Genomic DNA, 18,830 nt, shown 5'->3' with positions numbered 1-18,830 from the left:
CCCCCCCCCAAAAAAAAAAAATATCAAATTGCCATTTTAATGTGTAAAAAGCCTTTGCTACAGTTCATTCTGCCCACGTAAGACTGACTTCTTCTACTTTTTACACCAAGTGACGGATAGGCTGTCAAGACTAGAGTATCTCAATGTCAATATTGCGGCGCTATTGTAGGCTTGACTATTGGTGCTTTCACAAACTATTTACACAAAGAGATTTTAGATAATCATGAGTAATGTTGATATAATGACTAAGTGGGTGCAGGCCAATAATAGAACAGTTAGAACACATCACTGTAATACAGCCTTTTAAATCCAGGAACGACAACACATCATTTTACAATATTCCAAAATCTAAGACGATATCTAGTCTCATATCACCATATCAATATATCGCCCAGCCCTAAATCGAAGAGTAGAATCTTAACACAAATGATTTCTCATATGAGAGACCACTAAGGCCTAGTTTGCTTGCAGTCTTGAATGTTGTGCACTCTTAATTTTGGCAGTTTGTATCATTTGCATGCAAACTCCAACTGAGAGAGTAAAATAATTTGACCTGACCTAGAAGTGAAGTGCCGTACCTGCAGGCCTTCGCCTTCAAAGGAACAGGTTATTAACTTGAGCTGATATTCATCTACAGACATTACTGTAAACTATTTGAGCCAAACTTATTGGGGATGCCCGGTGCACATAAAATCAGGATCCTGTTCTACACAAAACTTAACCTGCTAAATGATTACTAGAGCCCGACCGAGTTATGGGCGGGCAGATATTATTGACATATATTGGGCATTTCCTGATCTTTCAGTATCAACATTTAAAATGGCCAATTAACAAGAGGACGCTCTACAACGTCCCTGTTGGCAACACTTTTTGTTTTTTTGTTATCGTTTTTGTTCAAAGGACTTCAAGTTATCTCATATCTTAAGTTTGTAGTTTTATACATTTTATTTATCAGAACTTTAATATATTTTAATGTTACTCTTTTCTGTTATGACAAAAACAATTATCACATTATTTTAGTGAGAACTCATAAATAACTACAATTAACTGTTAGGGAAATCTTTTTTTTTAACGCGTTTTTGGATTTTTTTATTTTTTAAATATTTCTCGGCATATTGGATTTTTAAATAACCCAAATATTCATATCAGCCTTAAAAATCCTTTATCAGTCAGACTCTAAAGATTACATCTTGAAGTAGATTTGTAGTCTCCAAATTGGATTAATTGGTTTTTCGAAGTATAGTATGTACCGATTGCTGCGGTGATCTCAAAGTAATCCAAACCTTGTTTTGTTCTTAAATATGTGGATTATCCAAAAAGTACAAAAAGAGAGAACAATTTTTCAGCTTTAATTTGAATGTGACTTTACACAGGGAAACTGAATGTCATGTTTGTGGATATATAAAAAAAAGTTCAATAACAAAAACCTTCACACAAAAGGTGTGGCATGTCTTCTTGAACATTCGTTCGAGCTTCCCACTTAATCTGAGCTTCAACATAGGCACCTCTCTTTAATAAATAGTTTCATTTACAGAATGAGTAATTAGTTATAAATATGAAGGCGCATTTCTTTTAAAGCAATTATAAATGTATTCATTAAATTACAAAAATAATACAAACAGGCAAGCAAAACAATCAAGCCAAAATGCAAATATTGGGATACCCAGGAATTGGCACAAAATGATAAACAAACAAAACGTGATGTTCAAACTCAAGTGAAACTTTAAATTAGAGGCACTGGTTTCATAACACCCCCCACACGGATGACCAAACACTGGCACGCCTTTCCATCCATTTCTATAGCACAAGAGGTAAAATCCAGCAAAATGTATCTGTCTTCTTATTTGATGTTTTTCATTGCATGAATGATTTACACTGACAGAAATGTGTTATGGGGATTTCATCAAAGTTTTCTTCTTCTTTAATTGGCTGAATGGGTAAACAGGGACTAAATTAGTTTTTGAGCTCAGGTTTCTTGAAGGTTGAAGTATCTCAGCACGTTAATAGAAAAGTATAATCTTGGCAAACTGTGGTACAAGTCAGAACTGAGGCTTTAGCCGACGTGTCAGTAATCACCCGGGTCACCAGTCCTGATTTGACACTCAAACATAAAAAGGCTTTGGAGACTTAGCTTGCAGTTGAGGTTCAAACTGTACATTTTAAACTAATTAAAATCTTAAAACAAAATACTGATATGGATGTTTGGACATACAATTCTTAAATAATTTGAATAAATATTTTCCAAAACACACTTGTGCATACATTCTGGCTGATTTCACAAGAGGAAAGGTTAAATGTCATACCCACACAGAGGTGCTTTCACTGTTGCAAGACAACCAACAATTCTCTAACATTACGGGACATTTCACCTGCACGGCATCATCATAGAGATCGCTCAGACATCTGTTAAACACAGAGCATAGAGAGAGAAATGCGTGGAGACATTTCAACCTGAGGGAAGGGAAAGAAGAACAGGGAAGAGGAGTGGGGGGGGATGCTGGCCAATGAAGTGATATGGACTGTCTGATAGATGACTGCAGTCAAACCAAGGCAGGTGATGTGTCCTCTGCTGGAGTCGGCCTGGTTTCTTTGGCATTTTACTGGGCTGCCTGCACTACATGCCTGACCCCTCCAGAGCCAGACCCCACAGAGGAACATGACGCGATGTGGACACTGTCCTCTCATTTTTTGAAATTCTGACTCATATATATATTTTTTGGACACAGGGACTCTTTTCACTGTAAAAGGTATCTAGGTAGATAAAGTGCCATGTTGTAATGTCTGCCTCCTTGTGTTGATAGTTTGATTGGAGAGCCCCCTGCTGGCCCATTTCAGTAACAACCTTCTCTCCAGTTGTCACCTGTGCCGCTGTATGTCCGAGGAGCAGGAAGAGATCTGAGAAGGGGAGGAGAAAACACACACACACACACACACACACACACACACACACACACACACACACACACACACACACACTCAGGGGTAAGTGTTGGATAAATTAAATATACAGCAATAGCCACTAGCTATCCATTAACAAAAGTGCAAGATGTCGTGACGTTGTTGAGTCTGTGGTGTACGTACCTGCGCACAGGCTGGGCCAATTTACTGCGAGGCAGAGGGATCCCCCCTCCTGCAGAAGCACTGGGTCGGGGCAGGCCGCTGCGGGGAGAAGCCAGGGAGCGGGTGGGGGTGGAGGTGGCGGAGCCAGGGTTGGATGTGGCCTTCACCGGTTGCCTTAAGGCCAGTGGGGACGGGGTGACGGGAGTTCTCAACTTACTGGGCGAGGGGACTGAAGACAGGCAGAGCAGGAAGACAGTCAGGTTACCTGGGTTAAGTTAGACCGTGTTTATACAAGGTACCCCCAGGTTTCCACAAGTTAAGTTGAAGACTTTTTAAGACCCTTTAACACCATTAAGAATGAAATGTAATACTAACTTCATAAACATACTGGCAAAAGTATGTAGTATATAATGGAATATCAGAAAGGATTTTAGGCTATAAAAATACTTTACCAAGTCCTTGAACTTAATAAATTTTACTCAATCCATACTTTGTGATGAAACAATAGTTATTAAATATTATGAAAACACAATTCACATGTTAGACCTTTGTCAACAAAATGTAAGACTTTCTGTAGAAAGTGAAGTTATTTTTTGAATATTATATTTAAGACATTTTTAAGACTCTAGACCCTGCGGGTACCCTGTTATAGTTAATATGCTTTCACAGGTTCCAGTCTATGCGTAGTTTAACAATGAAGTAATGAGATACAACATGATATCAATTAACATATGGTATAATAAAAAACTATTTGCTTTCAAATTAAGATTTGAAAGAATGTGATTAGCTAATGGTGAAGATTAATCAAATGTGCAATGTTTAGTTGAATGTTTGGATTACCGTTTTTTATTTTTATTTTTATAGTCACTGCTTTTTTATAAGATGCATGTTGTATTAATGTTGCAACTCACAGATTGTTTACAGAAATGTCCTATTATCAGTGGATGTTACTTTATTTAACATGAAGGTAGAAGCGGTAATGTGGAGATGCTGTTGTTGAACTGATATTTTTAATTGAAATAGTTTTTTACTTTTAACTTTAGCTTTTGTGATAAAAGTCCTGTGTTTGACTGTTTAATGTTCCATGCAACAAAAAGCATCTCTTTTTCACCAAAGCCATCACAAATGAAGTCAAACCCGATATGATAATTTGGAAACTATTAAATAAACAGATGAAAAATGAACAGCAAAGCTACTTAACTCATCTTGTTAATATTGTGTTGGCGGAATGAGCACATACATACAAGTGAAAACCAGAAGCACATAATCTAGCACAACATCAATACAACCACGGCGTGGAACCACAATCACAATATTTAAAAATGTGGAAACCCTCAGTGAATACTCACTGAAATCACCTTCTTCTCCAAAGCAACAGGAGAGGGGGACTAGACAAAGACAACAGAGACAGGCCTTAATTCAGATCTGGGAGGAAGGTGCTGAGGATGGGCTTTACTCTCATGTCTCTTGCTGTCTGTTTAATTTCTTCACAAACTGTGACATTACATGGCCGTTTACAATATGAGCAACAATCCATATTGCCATGTGACAAGGTGTAGCAGTGGACAGTGATGGGACAGTGAGGAACTCAACTGCCTCCTGAAGGACATTCTGCAGTTACATATATAGATTATGTATGTATGTATCTATGTATGTATGTATATGTGTGTTTGTATACATTTTTTTATCTAAAAACAGAAACACCTTTACCCAATTAGCTGGTAAATGGGTGTGTATAATATGGACAGTTTACATTGTAGACGAAAATGGAAATTATTTTAAAACTATTAGAAATAACTTCTGGAAATTGTGAGATTAAAGTCACAAAGTTATGAGGACAAAAAATGGAAAATAGTGTAGTTAAACTAGTTTTTCTAATCAAGGAACCACATCGCTTTGCATGTTGGATCAACCTCATCCCCCCCACAGATACCACCGGTAAAAAGGAACGATGTAACCAGTGACATCATCCCCTTCATCCCTATCATCCCCTTCCAAATCAGCTGTTGTTAAACGTCAAATATGTCGTTTTGTTCTGAATAAGCTCGATTCACTGTAATGTCTCGTCAAAGCCTGAATACTTGTGATAATATAGAATAGAATATATTTTAATTGTGATTCTGGGCTAAAATCACAAGTGTTTCCTTTTTGCAAAGTAGAATTCCATTGGGCCGTCCACTACAGTCGTAATACACAGCGAGTGTGTGATGAGGTTGATCCAACCTTGCAAAGTGAAGCGATGTGGTTCCAAGACGACAAAAAAAACACAATTTTTTCTCGCAAATTTAAAACTTTGATCTCAGAAATGGTGACTTCTTTCTCCGAATATTACCCACCTCCCCCGGTTCTCTGTATCTTTTTTTCAACATGAATTCATAAGGGTGTGCTACTAGCTTATGATGCAAGGAAAACAGGAAGGACAAAACTTGGTGTAGTTGAATCCTTGTTACGATCAAGGATGAACACATGAAAGACACTTGTACTTTTGCTCTGAGTCACAGTAAAACCTTTCTAATTGTCAGCCATGGACCAGCAACAGCACAGAATCACTGTTTTGACATTTATCATCAATTTTATATGTAAAGAGACACAGAGTACAATCCTGTGAATCAGCTCCCCCCTTTTAAATTGCATCTGGTTAATCCTTTCAGTTTGACGGCGTACCTGTGGGGGTTATAGACTCACGCTCGTCTCTGCCAGTAACCACCCTGCTCAACCTCTCACAAAGAAAGCAGCACAAACCGAGGCTAAACCTGCGTTCAGAGTTACCTCAGTCCCGGAGTCTGAAATGACAAGCTGGCACCTAGAACGTTAATGCCAATTAATAACCTTCCTCAAATCCTTTTAAGCACCATACAATTCAGCCATTTCATCACTAACGCTCCATGTGCACCAGTAGTCTATACCTTCACTACATAGACAAGTGTAGTGTGTATATGTATATATATAATAAAGTGTGCATATGGCTGTGTGTGTGAGATCAATCTCACAGCCTCCAGCTGGCTTAGGAGCAGGCTGTTACCTCGCAGGGCAGTTGGGCGTTGGAGGTGCTGTTTGGGTTTCGGGGAGGAGCGAGAAGGGGCCGAGTATCTCAGGAGTTGATCTGCTGCTGGAAAAACAGGGACATTTCAGACTTCATTCTGCCTGAGATTCACAGCGTGACTGGAAAAAGGGGCTTTGAGGACGTGGTGGCCATAAAAGCCTGAGTGTCAGTTTGAGGCCACTAGAGGGCTCTACAGCCAAACATCAATAGGCAGATTCTTTCAGGTAGAGGAGCAGCAGGCTGTCAGAGCAAAGTGCCACAGACAGAGAAGTGGAGACACATGCGTGGATACACATCCTTTACAGTAGAAGGAAGTTTGAGAGCAAGGCAGATATTTAGAAGTTTCATATGCCCCGTGCAGCCAAAGCTCAGAATACTAAAAAAACATAACTATCAGGACAGTAAACCTTTTAACTGTATAATTACATCATTTTAAACTCAAGTATAAAATTAAAGTTTATAAAGATTCAGCAGAAAAACATATCTGCTGTAATGTATAAAAGGTCCAAAGACTCAGGCCACGCGGACACCCTGGCCCTCAGAGGGCTGCTTAAGACGGGATAAAGGCAGTCACAACACGTTTAACAAGCTGTAACCTGCCCTTTGACCCCTGTCCTCTGTCTCTTGTAAAAGAGAGGGATTACTGTGTCTGGATTAAGGACAACTCCCATTACAGGATTACATCAAATGTATAGTGGTAACCTACAGAGGTGGGATTCTAAGCTCTTAAAGAACATAAAACCCTTAAACACGATATGTGAAGCTATGTTAGTGTCACTGATAGCTGGAGTCACTGTGGATTCTCCGTGTTGCTGGCGCCATGCTCTAATTCTGCAGGATGACGGGGTGTTTCTTTGAAGTGAAAGTTATGCCAAGGCAATAAGAGGAAGGATGCGTGTGAATAAAAGCTCAAGAGATCAAGAAAATGATCAAAGACAAAGAGGAGCCCCAAACACCAAAGCCATGTCACTACAAAGCAGCACAGTCCATGATTACTGGAGGGGCAGCCAGAGAGATTTAAGAATTTCCCACTCGAACCATGACTAACAAGATATAACAGCCTGTAGAAGATGTACAGTATACTTGGAGAGCAAAACAAATATTAAATGTCAGCTGACAACACAGTGATATCAACAATGACAATCTGAGTCTGGTAGCTACTGTAATGTAAAGAATAATGATTCATTGACACCTTTGGCTGGTTTGTGTGTTTTGCATAAAATGGATTCAAATACAAGTATGACATGTTTCAATATGCGTCTGTCACGATACTCACTGGCAGACTGGCTCTGGTGTCGAGGAGAGCCCCCGTTCTGCACCTGCAGGTTGGACTCGCAGCTGCGGCTGTTCTTGACGGGCTCTGGACCCTGGGCCGTCGCCGCTGAGGAGCGCGTGAGGTTGGGAAGACTACGGCGCAGCTTTTCTACAACAGCAACAAACAGCGGAGAGTTAGCTCAGGCAGAATGACGGCGTCCAGGATCAAACGACACGGCGCCCGTCTCTGCTATCTCGGCTTACCTTCGTTCTTCACCACATTGGTCTGCAGGTCGTGCCCGTGGCCCTGCAGCGAGTGGCGAGGCTGCTGCAGGCGGCTGATGATGGGCTGAGGCGAGCCGCGGCTGTGGCTGTAGTCAATGGAGCGGGCAGGGGAGCGAGAGCGGGGAGAATTCCTGGGGGAGGCGCGGGGAGAGTGTCGAGGGGAGGGGCTGAAGCGGCTGGAGGGCAGGTGGAAGGCCGGGTGCACCGCCTCCTCCTCGTCCTCCAGACTGTGTGCATCTAACTCCTGGTCGCTGAAGGTGCTACGCCGCAGTGAGTGGCAGGACGAACCTGAGCTCCGCCTGGACGCTGTTGCGGCGTAATCTTGTCTCAAACCTGACAAACAGGGACAGTTATAACACACTCTAGAAATCAGTTTTTACAGCTTTTGTTTTTACAAGTGTGAAAAAAGCAGTTTGATCACAGAAAACTTAACAATACTACTGAAGGTGGAAAAGGTACGTACTCTCTTCCTGCATGCGTGCCAGTATCTGGACATCAGTGACATCGTTGAGTTTGTAGGTATTTGAGGAGCCCACTGAGTCCTCGTCCATTTCTGAGGTGCTCAGCTCGCTGTCCACTGATGACTGCGGGCTCACCGCCGGAGGATTCCTCTCTGCCGCTGCGTTTCGCTGGTGTGCTGCAAAGGAAATCATTTGTGATCACTTAACTGACAAAAACAGAAGATATTCTGGAATGGTTAGTGAACTATAGAGAAACCCATACCTGCATTCCCAAGCATTAGTGTCTGTCTGACAGTGGGCATTTTGCTGGGGGTTGAGGAGGGGGAGTTGAAGCCACTGCTGTAAGGGCTGTTGGCTGCATTTGTACTATACGGACTTCCATAACCCTGCTGGTTGTAGGGGCTTCCATACAGGCTCCTGCGCTTGTTGGCTGCAGAGTCAAACAGAATCAAACCAAAATATTAGTCAGTCCACATAATATAAGAAACTCAGGAGAAATCAAAACACATTACAGATTTGGTAATAAAAATCAAGGTTTCCATGCACCTTATTCTACAGTTACTGCCACATGCACTGCAAATACTCAACCACTCTGCATTAGAAAAGACAAAAGTTCGAAGATGACTACGATAAGCCAGGCATTTGTTTAGTTTGAACAGAAACTATGGAGAAATGTGAGCAGTGATCATGTGAAAATTCTGTATCGCAAACTCTTAATATAATCGGTGTTTGTCTATTTATTCTGTTGAACCACTATTGAGTTATTGCATATTAGTCTGAAGTGTCACATCATTTCCTTATTTATGCCTAATTGTAATTGTTCTGGCGAGTCAAAACTAACACCTAAAAATGTAAATACTATGTTCCTTTTATTTGACCAACAGATCAGTTATTAAAATGTGAGTCAAAACACAATCCAGTATTATGTTCCTTCCACAGATGGACTCAGTCATGCAGAAGGATCTCTGAAAATGGAGTGCTCGTTTGTGAAGATCGATGTGACGCCAGAGTTTTTTTTCTTGTCCAGTTATAACTAAAGTAACAATGACCATCACTTATACCCTTAAACATAACCACAACTTATCTTTGCATTTCTTACTCAACCAAGAATAATAATAGCAATGACTGATTAGTGAAATAAACAACTAAAGAGTGTGCAGCCTGAAAGATGTCAGTGGTAACATATTGGCAAACTATGGGGGGCAAGATGCTGCCCTTGTGGGAAGGGAACCAACTACTTAAAACTTAACATTATTGTTTGGCATGGCCAGTATGTTACCATACACCATCTATACAGTGTAACCCATAAAAGACCTCCACAAAGACGGTTGCCTATCCCAGTGTTTGACAACAACGCCAGCAGTGTCTGCACATAGCCGGGCCGCCACTTTTATGAAAGCTCTACAGTGTGTTGGCAGTCTGGTTGAGTCTCTTAAACCGAGTTCTGAGTGTGAGCCTGATAGAGTTTCCGCATCATCAGTCCGGAGACACACGTAACAATACATGGCATTCAATAAACTCGCACAGAGAACAATGCAATGCTCTGTGAAATACAGCTGAGCAGCAGTCAAAGGCTCCAGTCCCCAGAGTCCATGGTCAGTCATCAGACTCTGGACAGGCTGTTGCTCACAACGATTGTTTGGTTATGTCAAAAGTCCCCCCCCCCCCCACAACTTTCTCTCTCTATCTCTCTGGATGTGTTTACACAGCTGGGTGGTGATGGGAAGTTAGCCTTTTAAGATCAGCTGCCTCCTCCTTTCCATTTACTTTCTCCCTCTCCCCGTGCTCACTCTGTCCTCCTGCATTATTTAGGAAATAGCATCATGTCCACTCCGCTGCTGTCCACGGATCATGGACCTACATTAGGAATGTCAGCAACACTGCAACATGTAGGTCTGTGACACCGTACACCATGAAACAATGGAGGCTTTGCTTTCCATTTGAGAGGACTCAGGTCAACAGATTAAAACGGTTCACCTGGTGAAACTAACCCCCAATGTCAAGAGTCAAGATTAAAATGAGTCTGCCAAACTCCAATATGTGCTTTTGTGACCAAAGAATTTGCTATGCCAATTCTGCGAGAACATGAACGTCTCTTGTGTCTGTGCACTCTGCCATAGAAAAGTCAAACATGTTATGATTAGGAAAATTCTCCCCTTGACATAACACAGACTATACCGGCTGCGTCTCTAAGCTACAAAGCCCTAAAGAGGGGCTGCCGTCCATATGAACCCAGCTAGGGACTCTATGTTAAATAATTTGGAGGTTATAAGTTAACATTGTGCCTTGTCACAACAACACTAGCAGCAAATTGTCACTAGAAAAAGAGACAAAGACCAATCTAAAGGGATTTGCAGCACAGAGACCAACCAAAATAGACTGTCCTCAAATCTTCATGTCCTTAAACAAGAAGTCAAAAGAAGAGAGAAGAAGTGCTGTTTCCAGTTCTTCCATTTACCGTTATATGTAATTGTATTAGAGGACTTTCCGTCTTGGTTTTTCAACTGTGGAAAGATTTTTTAAAAAAAAGGTCTGGAGGGCTTCAATGATGAGAACAAAATGGAAGACAACACTTGGCATTAAGGTCCACTTGAAATAAAAAAAAAACAGTGGCTCAAAGCAGAGGCCGAGAGTTTTAAGGATATCACAAGAAAGGAGCAAACAGAAAAGCTTTTGTAAATAGGAGAGATAAATACCACAAAAAGGGATAGAACTGGCAGAGAAATAACGAAGGGGGTGAACTAACTGTACAGCACGAGGTTGAGAGAAAATCACAGCTTTTATGAGCAGGAGATGGATAGGTCAGCTATGTGACTGTGGCTCCTGGCTCTTGTATGTGTACTGGATCAGAAGTGGAGGACAGCTGTCAAAGCAGCAGTGTGGAAAAAACTGGTTAATTGTTCCGCTTAGGGCAGCAGCACGTGTTTGGACTTCTTATCAGGATTGTCTAAAATGAACGTAGCGCTGTCTGCCTAGTGCAGTCATCTCAGCAATCTCCTCCCGGTTTGGTTATATAACTGAGGCACGTCATCTGGGCATATGATTTAAACAGGGTGTGCACAGACAAGGCTTGGTCTATTGACACAATAAAACTAACATGTGTTGAAAAAATATGGGAATGCCTTGATTGAGTGAGCACTTTCTGTATAAGATGATTAGATCGATAAGGACGTTGTCACTTCGACTCTAAGCTGCCACAAGGGAAGTTGTTTTTTTTCTTTGCAATTCCTTGGACACAAACTCAACCTACACCATGGCAACAGCGTTTCCATGCTCCGTTAGAGACGGGGTGTGAAGGAGAGTAGCTGGGAGCCATGAGGGTGTGTCTGTGGTGAGTCTCTCACTCACAGACACATATTATCCCGGTATGTAGAGCTGGGAGTTGCTGAAGTCTTTTTGTGTGTACATTTGTACATTTTTTCAAAAAATCTTTACTAATGCTTAATGTTTATTTGATAAAAAAAAAAGATCACTTATTTCTATCAGAAATAAACCATGTACACAAATGTACACAATGTAAAAAACAAGAGGAAAAATGATAAATAAAACAAAACACACACACACACACACATCAAACCACCCTGGCATCTTCTCCAGGGTTAGGCATAGCCGTCCATTAGCTACGACTAAATCGACCTCTAAGTTACAGTTACAGATAGCCAAGCAGTAAAAGAGACCCATGGAAGCGTATATTGATCAAGCTTGTTCAACAGACAGTATGTCACCCTCTCACAAGCAGCCTATTGAGTCATTGCTCATTTATTTGATTAAAATGTTTTGTCCAGTGAATCACGAGACTCCACAGAAAATATTTGTTGTATCTTTTTGCAAGCCTTCGTGGACGTGGTGACCACAACAGCACCAATTATCAGTAGAGATGTTCTGGAAGTACTGCTTCTCTAGTACTGGAGTTTACGCACCGATCGATACCACGTAATAAGGCCCTAAAGAAAATCTATATTGAAGTAGTTTTTTTGTTCTTTTCCCTGTTATGACTGACAGTTAAACTGGATAATAAAATAAAGTTCGGTGGCGTTCATTGTTCATTATATGTTTCACAAAGAGTTTAACCTGAGCCAGACCAACCACAAAGAAATAGAAATCATATCACATCCATACAGGGATAGTAGTATACAGTTGTTGAAACATAATAATATATATCAAACACTGGTATCGGATCAGTACTCCGTATCGGCCAATATGCAAGTTCAGGTATCCAAATTGGTTTCGGGAAGAAAAAAATGTCTGACTATCAGCTCCACACGACTCGCTCTGGATTTGGAAGTTATGAAAATGGTGTCGTCCGGCAAATTTCGTGCGCAGGTAATTACTTCTTCTGAAGAGTCTGTCATGTTTCCTGTGTGTGGGTTGAGGGTGGTGCGCAGTCACGGAAGGCTTGTATCATGCGGACGCGCCACGGCGTTGTCGCCATTACTTAGAATTCTCATGGGGAGACAGAAACTATGCACTATAGCTATAAATTACAAGAAAACATTCAATATCCTGGGATATATATCGTTATTGAGATATGAAATGACCTGTATCGGGACAGAAGATTTGGGCCATATGGCCCGGCCCTATTTTCTACTGATATTTTCTTTAAACTAACTAATCTGAGTGTCTTTCGCAATATGTTGCAGTCTTTTATGCCTCAAATCCTAATTCTTTGAGCATTTTGATTAAATTTGCATTGCAGACTCCTTTATCATCAATTAAGAGCCCAAAACAACTCTTATACGAGAATCACTCTATCCTTTCCCTGTTTACATGTTCATAAGCATATTTGATCTGTAAAACATGTGAGCTAGAAAAACCATTTCATTTAGCAGCTGCTGTAAACACATCTCCTTGTATGAGGAGGTGCTTGTGTGCCCAGGTGCTGTCCAGACTGTTGCACAACGGAGCTGAGAACATCTCCCCCAGTGAACAACCGTCAGCGGCCCATTGCTCAACATGATCTAACTGTCACATGGGCATACCACTGTCAAAATGGAAATGACCCCTCTCAGTTTAGCTGTGAGGATTTGAGGCCTGTCTTTCTCACTGAGGGACTGACTATAATTAGTGGCAGTCGAAAACAGAAACAGACCTAGCAGACAGGACTTAACATAAGGTACACCTGGGTGATCTACTGTAGATGACATCACTAGTATATTGTTTTGTTTACATGTGATTTATACTTGATACGATATAGTATGCACAGTTTTGAATTCTCAGTGTAGAGTGTGAAGGACCAGGGTAATTAATTAAAAAAAAAACAGTAACACTACTACTCTCCACCAAAAGCGTGTTTTTGATGAACAGATACACTTCCAACTTCCATTTTAATACAGTATAAATTTACACCGGCGCATCCCACAAAGATATCCCCCACTTTTTGAACGCTTCAAGTCTATTTCTGTCCCGTTAAGTGAAGCTAAAATCTGCACAGACAGCTGTTTAAATCCCACAAATATGAAGCTGTATATGTACTTTAAACGCATGAACTCTCTCTGCATTGATTGATCAAGGTTCCCAGTCTGTCTGTGAGTTTGCCTGTTTCACTCCGGAGGCCATTTAGATAATGATGGGACTGTCAGTGAGTTAAGGCCTTCCAGTATACAACTTTAGTATAGTAGTCCAGGATACTGCATTATATGATCCTTCAACATGGACCAATTTAAGATTGCTGGTAACCCCTTTCTATGTACAATGACATTTTGAAGAGGATGTGATGCATTGGAAATAGCAAATCGATCATTTGGGAGAAAACGAGAAATGCTTTACCTACCCCATAGTCTATATCCTTGACGTTCCACTTATGGGATTGCTCTGTGATTGGTTTAGAGAAATGCCAATGAACCAGAACCTCATCCAGTGTGCTTTGGAGGAGGGTCTGGCAAAGGGAGACTACCTACCCCACGGTGAAGTATAAATTAAACATTTCTTTAACACGCATTGCTGCGTAGAAGTAACAAAAGGGGAAGACTTAATCCGCTTTACACTCTCTACACTCCAAGAGCCTGATTATGTGGAATGCTTTGAGCGTGACAATCATTCGCCGCATATTCAATCCTCTATCCCAAGAAGAAAATACTTCCAACACACACAATAAAAAATTCAATTCCACATCCCAAGAAGAATCCCAAATCACGCACGCACACACACTTATTGTTATTAACCCTCTAAGCTTTCAGTAACTTGTAACCTCAACTGGCAAATTCATCCCCAGGTCAATGTGCCGTTGATGACATCACCTTATCTGCACCAGCCATGTCATACACACAAGATAACGTGCATGATGAATGATCAGCCGTCTGTGCTTTGTCTGTAATTGTGGACAGTAGTTTTAAAGAAATAAATGGGTTCAACATGGAGTCATTTATTTTGTGTTTCTTGTGCTTCAAAAATCAATGCAAGTAAACAGTAAGATCACTGCAGAGGTTCACTCCTATAACTTAAAGCTCTTAGTAATAAGAAGAAGGACCGACCACACTCTTACCGAGCCAGCAAGACGGGCTACTTCTGCATTTATGTACAAGTTCTACCTTGTTGGATCAATAATTCTGCATCGGCATTGTCTTATTTTTGATAAAAATCGTTTCATATCCATTCAAATAATGCTACTATTTGAGTTAAAAACCCTGACAGAGCGTTCACCACCAAACAGCGTGGCACAGCTGTGAAAAACCACTGCTGTTCCACTATTCTGTATTTCTGTGCCCTGACATGCACACTGTGCTTCACTTCCCTACACTAATCAGGATTAAGGAACTACATTGTTTTATGGTAATCACATTGAACTAGAATTGCTTTTTTGGTACAGATGAAGTGGTCAAATGAGTAATGCTATGCTGTTAGAAAAATGGATAAACATAAAACATGACAGCAAGAGCCCGATGGACCAACAACACAGAGACAGACAAAGGCAGCAAAACAACCAAAAGAAAGTGTCAGTGAACATCCGGGATGTTCACTGACACTTTCTTTTGGTTGTTTTGCTGCTTATGTGTCAATAGAGGGATTCATTGAGTGTCATGTTGCTACTGCTGCTGCTAAACTGACACTACATGTTTGTTCTCTGGCGTTACCTGACATGGTGAGGTCCAGTCTGTGGATGAGGGAACGCTTGGCTGATTCCATCTCAGGACTGGGGTTGTCGAGAGCTTGGCGGCACCACACAATGGGACTCAAGGCTTTCTGCAGGGGACTGTTCAGCTTCGCCTCGTATAGCCTGGAACAAAAACATGAACAGCAAACACAATTGACACACGTGTTCATAAAAGGAATACAAGCAACTGTTGCACTGCACTCTATAATTTACAGAAAACCGACATTTCCCCCAAGAGCATGCATTTGGTGCCACAGCACCGAGGAAAAAGGCTCTTGGTGTGTGGACTCTTAGAGTGAGTCCACACGTTGCATACGCTACCCTAACACAAACTAGTGGTCTCTGGGATCTCTTAGCAATGAGGACAATCAGCTCCTGCTGCTGCACACCGTAGCTCATGAACCCCCGTTACTAGCCAAAACTATTTGGAAAAAGTCATTAGGTTCAGTGCATAGTCAGTTATTCAGTATGTCAGTGTTGATTGAAACTGTCAACCCCTCTTGATACGGAGGGGAACACGTAAAAGGTATTAAAATAAGGCTACAAACGAACCGAGTAGTCCACTTCCTGTTTGTCGCTTATACAAAAAACACAAATGTGTGTTTATCATTAACAATAAAAAAGATAAACGGAGAGAAGAGTTTCCCCTCTGAAGAGAAATCTGAGTCAGCAGTTATCTGCTCTCTTGCGGACATAGAAGAAGCCTCTCATGGTGAATGGGGGGCTAGTGCAGAGAAATCCAAGCCTGCAATCTGGGTCACAACCTTTTCAATGTTTATCAATGACTAGCATTCACATTCGGCACAGCGCGTAGAAAATCTAACAGACCTAACCCACATTGCTTCATCCATGAACTCCCCGCTCTGAAACAATGACATGTGTCAGGTCCACATGCAGGAGCAGGAGTGTCCCAAGCAGCTACTGATAGGCAGAGCCCTGCAGGAGCAGGCAGCACTGACAGTAGTCTGATCATGTCAAAAAGGCTCAGTAGCTGCTGGCACAGGCACAGAACACAGTGGAGCAAACAATGTCAACACTTTAAGGGAAACATGTATACTGATCACCACCACCCCCCCTTTTTATACCTACATGTCATATTCCAGTGGGACAGTATCATTGTTAGACCCCTGTTCCCATTTGTCGATACAATCTGCCTGTTAGGGATATGCTTCTTCTTGTACCAACCAGTACAAGGCTAAGGTAAACCACCCAAGTCACATGAATGTAAAATCAATGGGAGCATCAAAACTAACTACTGACTTTTCTCAGCTCAAGGACTAAGGATTGTAGTTATTTATTTATTTATTATGTGCCCTAGCTTTTCCAACGTTTTAGACACAGATATGGTAATCATAATGGTCCAAAATTAGGTGATTTAAAAAACATTTTCTTGAGGGTGGACCCCTAAACGCCCTGCCAAATACATACACCGAAGTCTTCCACAAAGCCAGTAAAAACTCTGTAAACCTTATTTTACCAGCACAACAACTTGGCCACAGATGATATATCACATAAGTGCTGACTGCCAGAGCTTTTTCACTTTTGTCAGCTGCTGTGAGCTGGCTTTCAACCAAATATGATTGAAAGCCAGCCATACCTTTGTAATAGCCTTAGTAACCGTCTGATGTACAGTATCTGCATCAGGAGCTACAGCGTCATTTTGCGGTCATTTTATAGTGTCTTATCATAGAAGACGCCAATCAAACAAATTCCTCCTAACAAGCCCCGTCATTACATTGATGTCTAGTCAGTAGCTGAAGCCTTACATGTAACTACTTCATATCTATCTCAACAGACGTTCTGTAAACCCGTCTACCAAGTCTGCATGGCTGACATCATCTGTGTAACTGCCTCTTCAAGGGATTTCCTTGAGTTGGAATGAGAGGCACGATTTAAACAGCCGCACAAATCCAATCACACTCTGGAGTGTTAAAGATTAAACTTTTAATGTGTATCTAGGCAAAGCCACCTAAACCTAAATACCATGACTGCAAAGCGCTGGAGTAAACGCAATGTATTGGGAGAGGATTAAGAACAGGAGTGTGGATAAACATGTGGACTGATATCAGCAGACCAACATGATGTCACCTTTGTCCACAAGACACTGCCCACACCCGTTAGGTTGTCAGTAGGCGTTGTTTGTAATCCCTGTGACCACAATGCTCAAACATCAGTGTTTTGACACTGACACAGCATCTATTCCTACAGGATTACATGACAGTCCTATTTCTCACCGCCCGCCTTCCTCCCTTGGTGCTGCAGAGCACTTGTGGCTGTGTGCCAACTAGTTAGGTAAAGGGAGTTCAGAGGAGAAATACTACCATGGCTACCTTTCCCACATGGCTGCTGCCTGGCAGGAAAACAACTTTCAGTTTCACTGTACACACTAATCTCCTGCCACCACTGCCATGACAGCCAGCCAGGCCAAGCCAGGCCGATCTGCCACATCCCAACAAGAAAATGGTTTCAACAGATGATATGGGACTTGAGGTTCCTGAGTGTGACAGCTGAGAGACTGGGCCTCAGGGGCCCAGTGATCAGTCTCAGAAACATTGGCACAAACTGTAAGCAAGGTATGAGGTCATGGACAGAGATTTGGCATTCATTGTATGACAATGCATGTCTGTTACGATCATACAGTCCGTGAATGGGCTTGGCATCACCCACATGACATGCCAAACAACACCCTTCAGTCAGTGATCCACAATGAGACTCCTTCAGCACAGATGACTTCAAATGTTTGTCAGACGTTTGTCGTATAGTAGCTAATGTGTAGAGCAGCTGTTCCCAGGCTGTCGCCCAGCAATGAAGACACAGACACGGCTGTAGAGGCAAGATGCATCCCAAAGACAAGCCTGTCACTCACCAGCTGTCCTCGTCTTCGTTTAGACAGTCCATGTCTTCGAGATCTAAGATTTCCACTTCGTCTAGGATTGAGGTTTCCCCTTCGTCTGTAAAACCCCCGATGCTGTCTGAATAAAGTGAGTTCATACTCGAAACAGAGGCGGTAGCCGATGCCCCCTCATATTCATACGGCCTCCTGAAACTGATACCGTCGTAAGACAGTCTGGGGCTCAAACCGCGGGTATTCTCCAACAGCCCACCGTAGCCGCCCGTTCCGGCGAACCCCACCCCAGTGAAGCCGGCCAGACCGGCTGACATCCCCGCTGTAAGAGACGACGGGTCGTATCCGTCGCTGAGGGGTCTGTGGTTCCCTGACATCGCTCCAGACGAGGACAACATCGTAGACCGAGTCCGAAGCTGTTCATTTTGCTGTTCGAGTTTCTTAACCAAGTCCTGGAGCTTACGCACCTCCAGGTCCGCGTTGATATTGGAGTTGATATCCTCCATAGCGGCTCCTCAGCCCTGCGAAAATATGTGGTGGTCGGTGGTATTTTTAGTCGGTTCTCTGGCGACAGTCGCTTTGTTTTTGTTTACTTCACGAATATCTACGTGTTCAAAAAAGACACTTTAATGTTTAACTGACTTAAAAAGATCAACAACGTCATCTTCTCCGGTTAATCGCGGTTCCGCGCAGGGTCGAGGCCATTTTCATAATACTCGTCACCAACTGTGTGAAAGACCAACAGGCGGCGGCTGAAACGTCACTACGCCACTTCAATATCGGGAGCGAGCA

General features: G+C 42.0%; 1 protein-coding gene across 6 annotated transcripts; it reads right to left on the bottom strand.

Annotated features, from left to right (window-relative positions):
- Window positions 1-1,328: 1,328 nt before the first annotated feature.
- slain2 (SLAIN motif family, member 2) lies at window positions 1,329-18,781 on the bottom strand. Of its 6 annotated transcripts, none has more exons than XM_034881491.1 (10): window positions 18,060-18,781; window positions 15,174-15,316; window positions 8,366-8,533; window positions 8,106-8,279; window positions 7,622-7,975; window positions 7,380-7,526; window positions 6,083-6,169; window positions 4,410-4,448; window positions 3,082-3,289; window positions 1,329-2,895 (listed from the first exon to the last, which is right to left on the bottom strand). In XM_034881491.1, exons 1-10 carry the CDS (start codon window positions 18,542-18,544, stop codon window positions 2,832-2,834), a joined length of 1,869 nt encoding a protein of 622 aa, XP_034737382.1. In that variant the 5' UTR covers window positions 18,545-18,781; the 3' UTR covers window positions 1,329-2,831. The 6 variants fall into 6 exon arrangements, with proteins under 6 accessions (XP_034737382.1, XP_034737383.1, XP_034737384.1 ...); XM_034881492.1 differs by having other exon boundaries at window positions 6,083-6,166; XM_034881493.1 differs by lacking the exon at window positions 4,410-4,448 and having other exon boundaries at window positions 18,060-18,780.
- Between the last annotated feature and the right edge of the window lie 49 nt (window positions 18,782-18,830).

The sequence above is a fragment of the Etheostoma cragini genome, chromosome 9, assembly GCF_013103735.1.
Source record: "Etheostoma cragini isolate CJK2018 chromosome 9, CSU_Ecrag_1.0, whole genome shotgun sequence".
In the NCBI taxonomy this organism is placed as follows: domain Eukaryota; kingdom Metazoa; phylum Chordata; class Actinopteri; order Perciformes; family Percidae; genus Etheostoma; species Etheostoma cragini.
The sequence above is the reverse complement of the archived record's forward strand: the minus strand, read 5'-3'. Positions and strand labels throughout refer to the sequence as shown.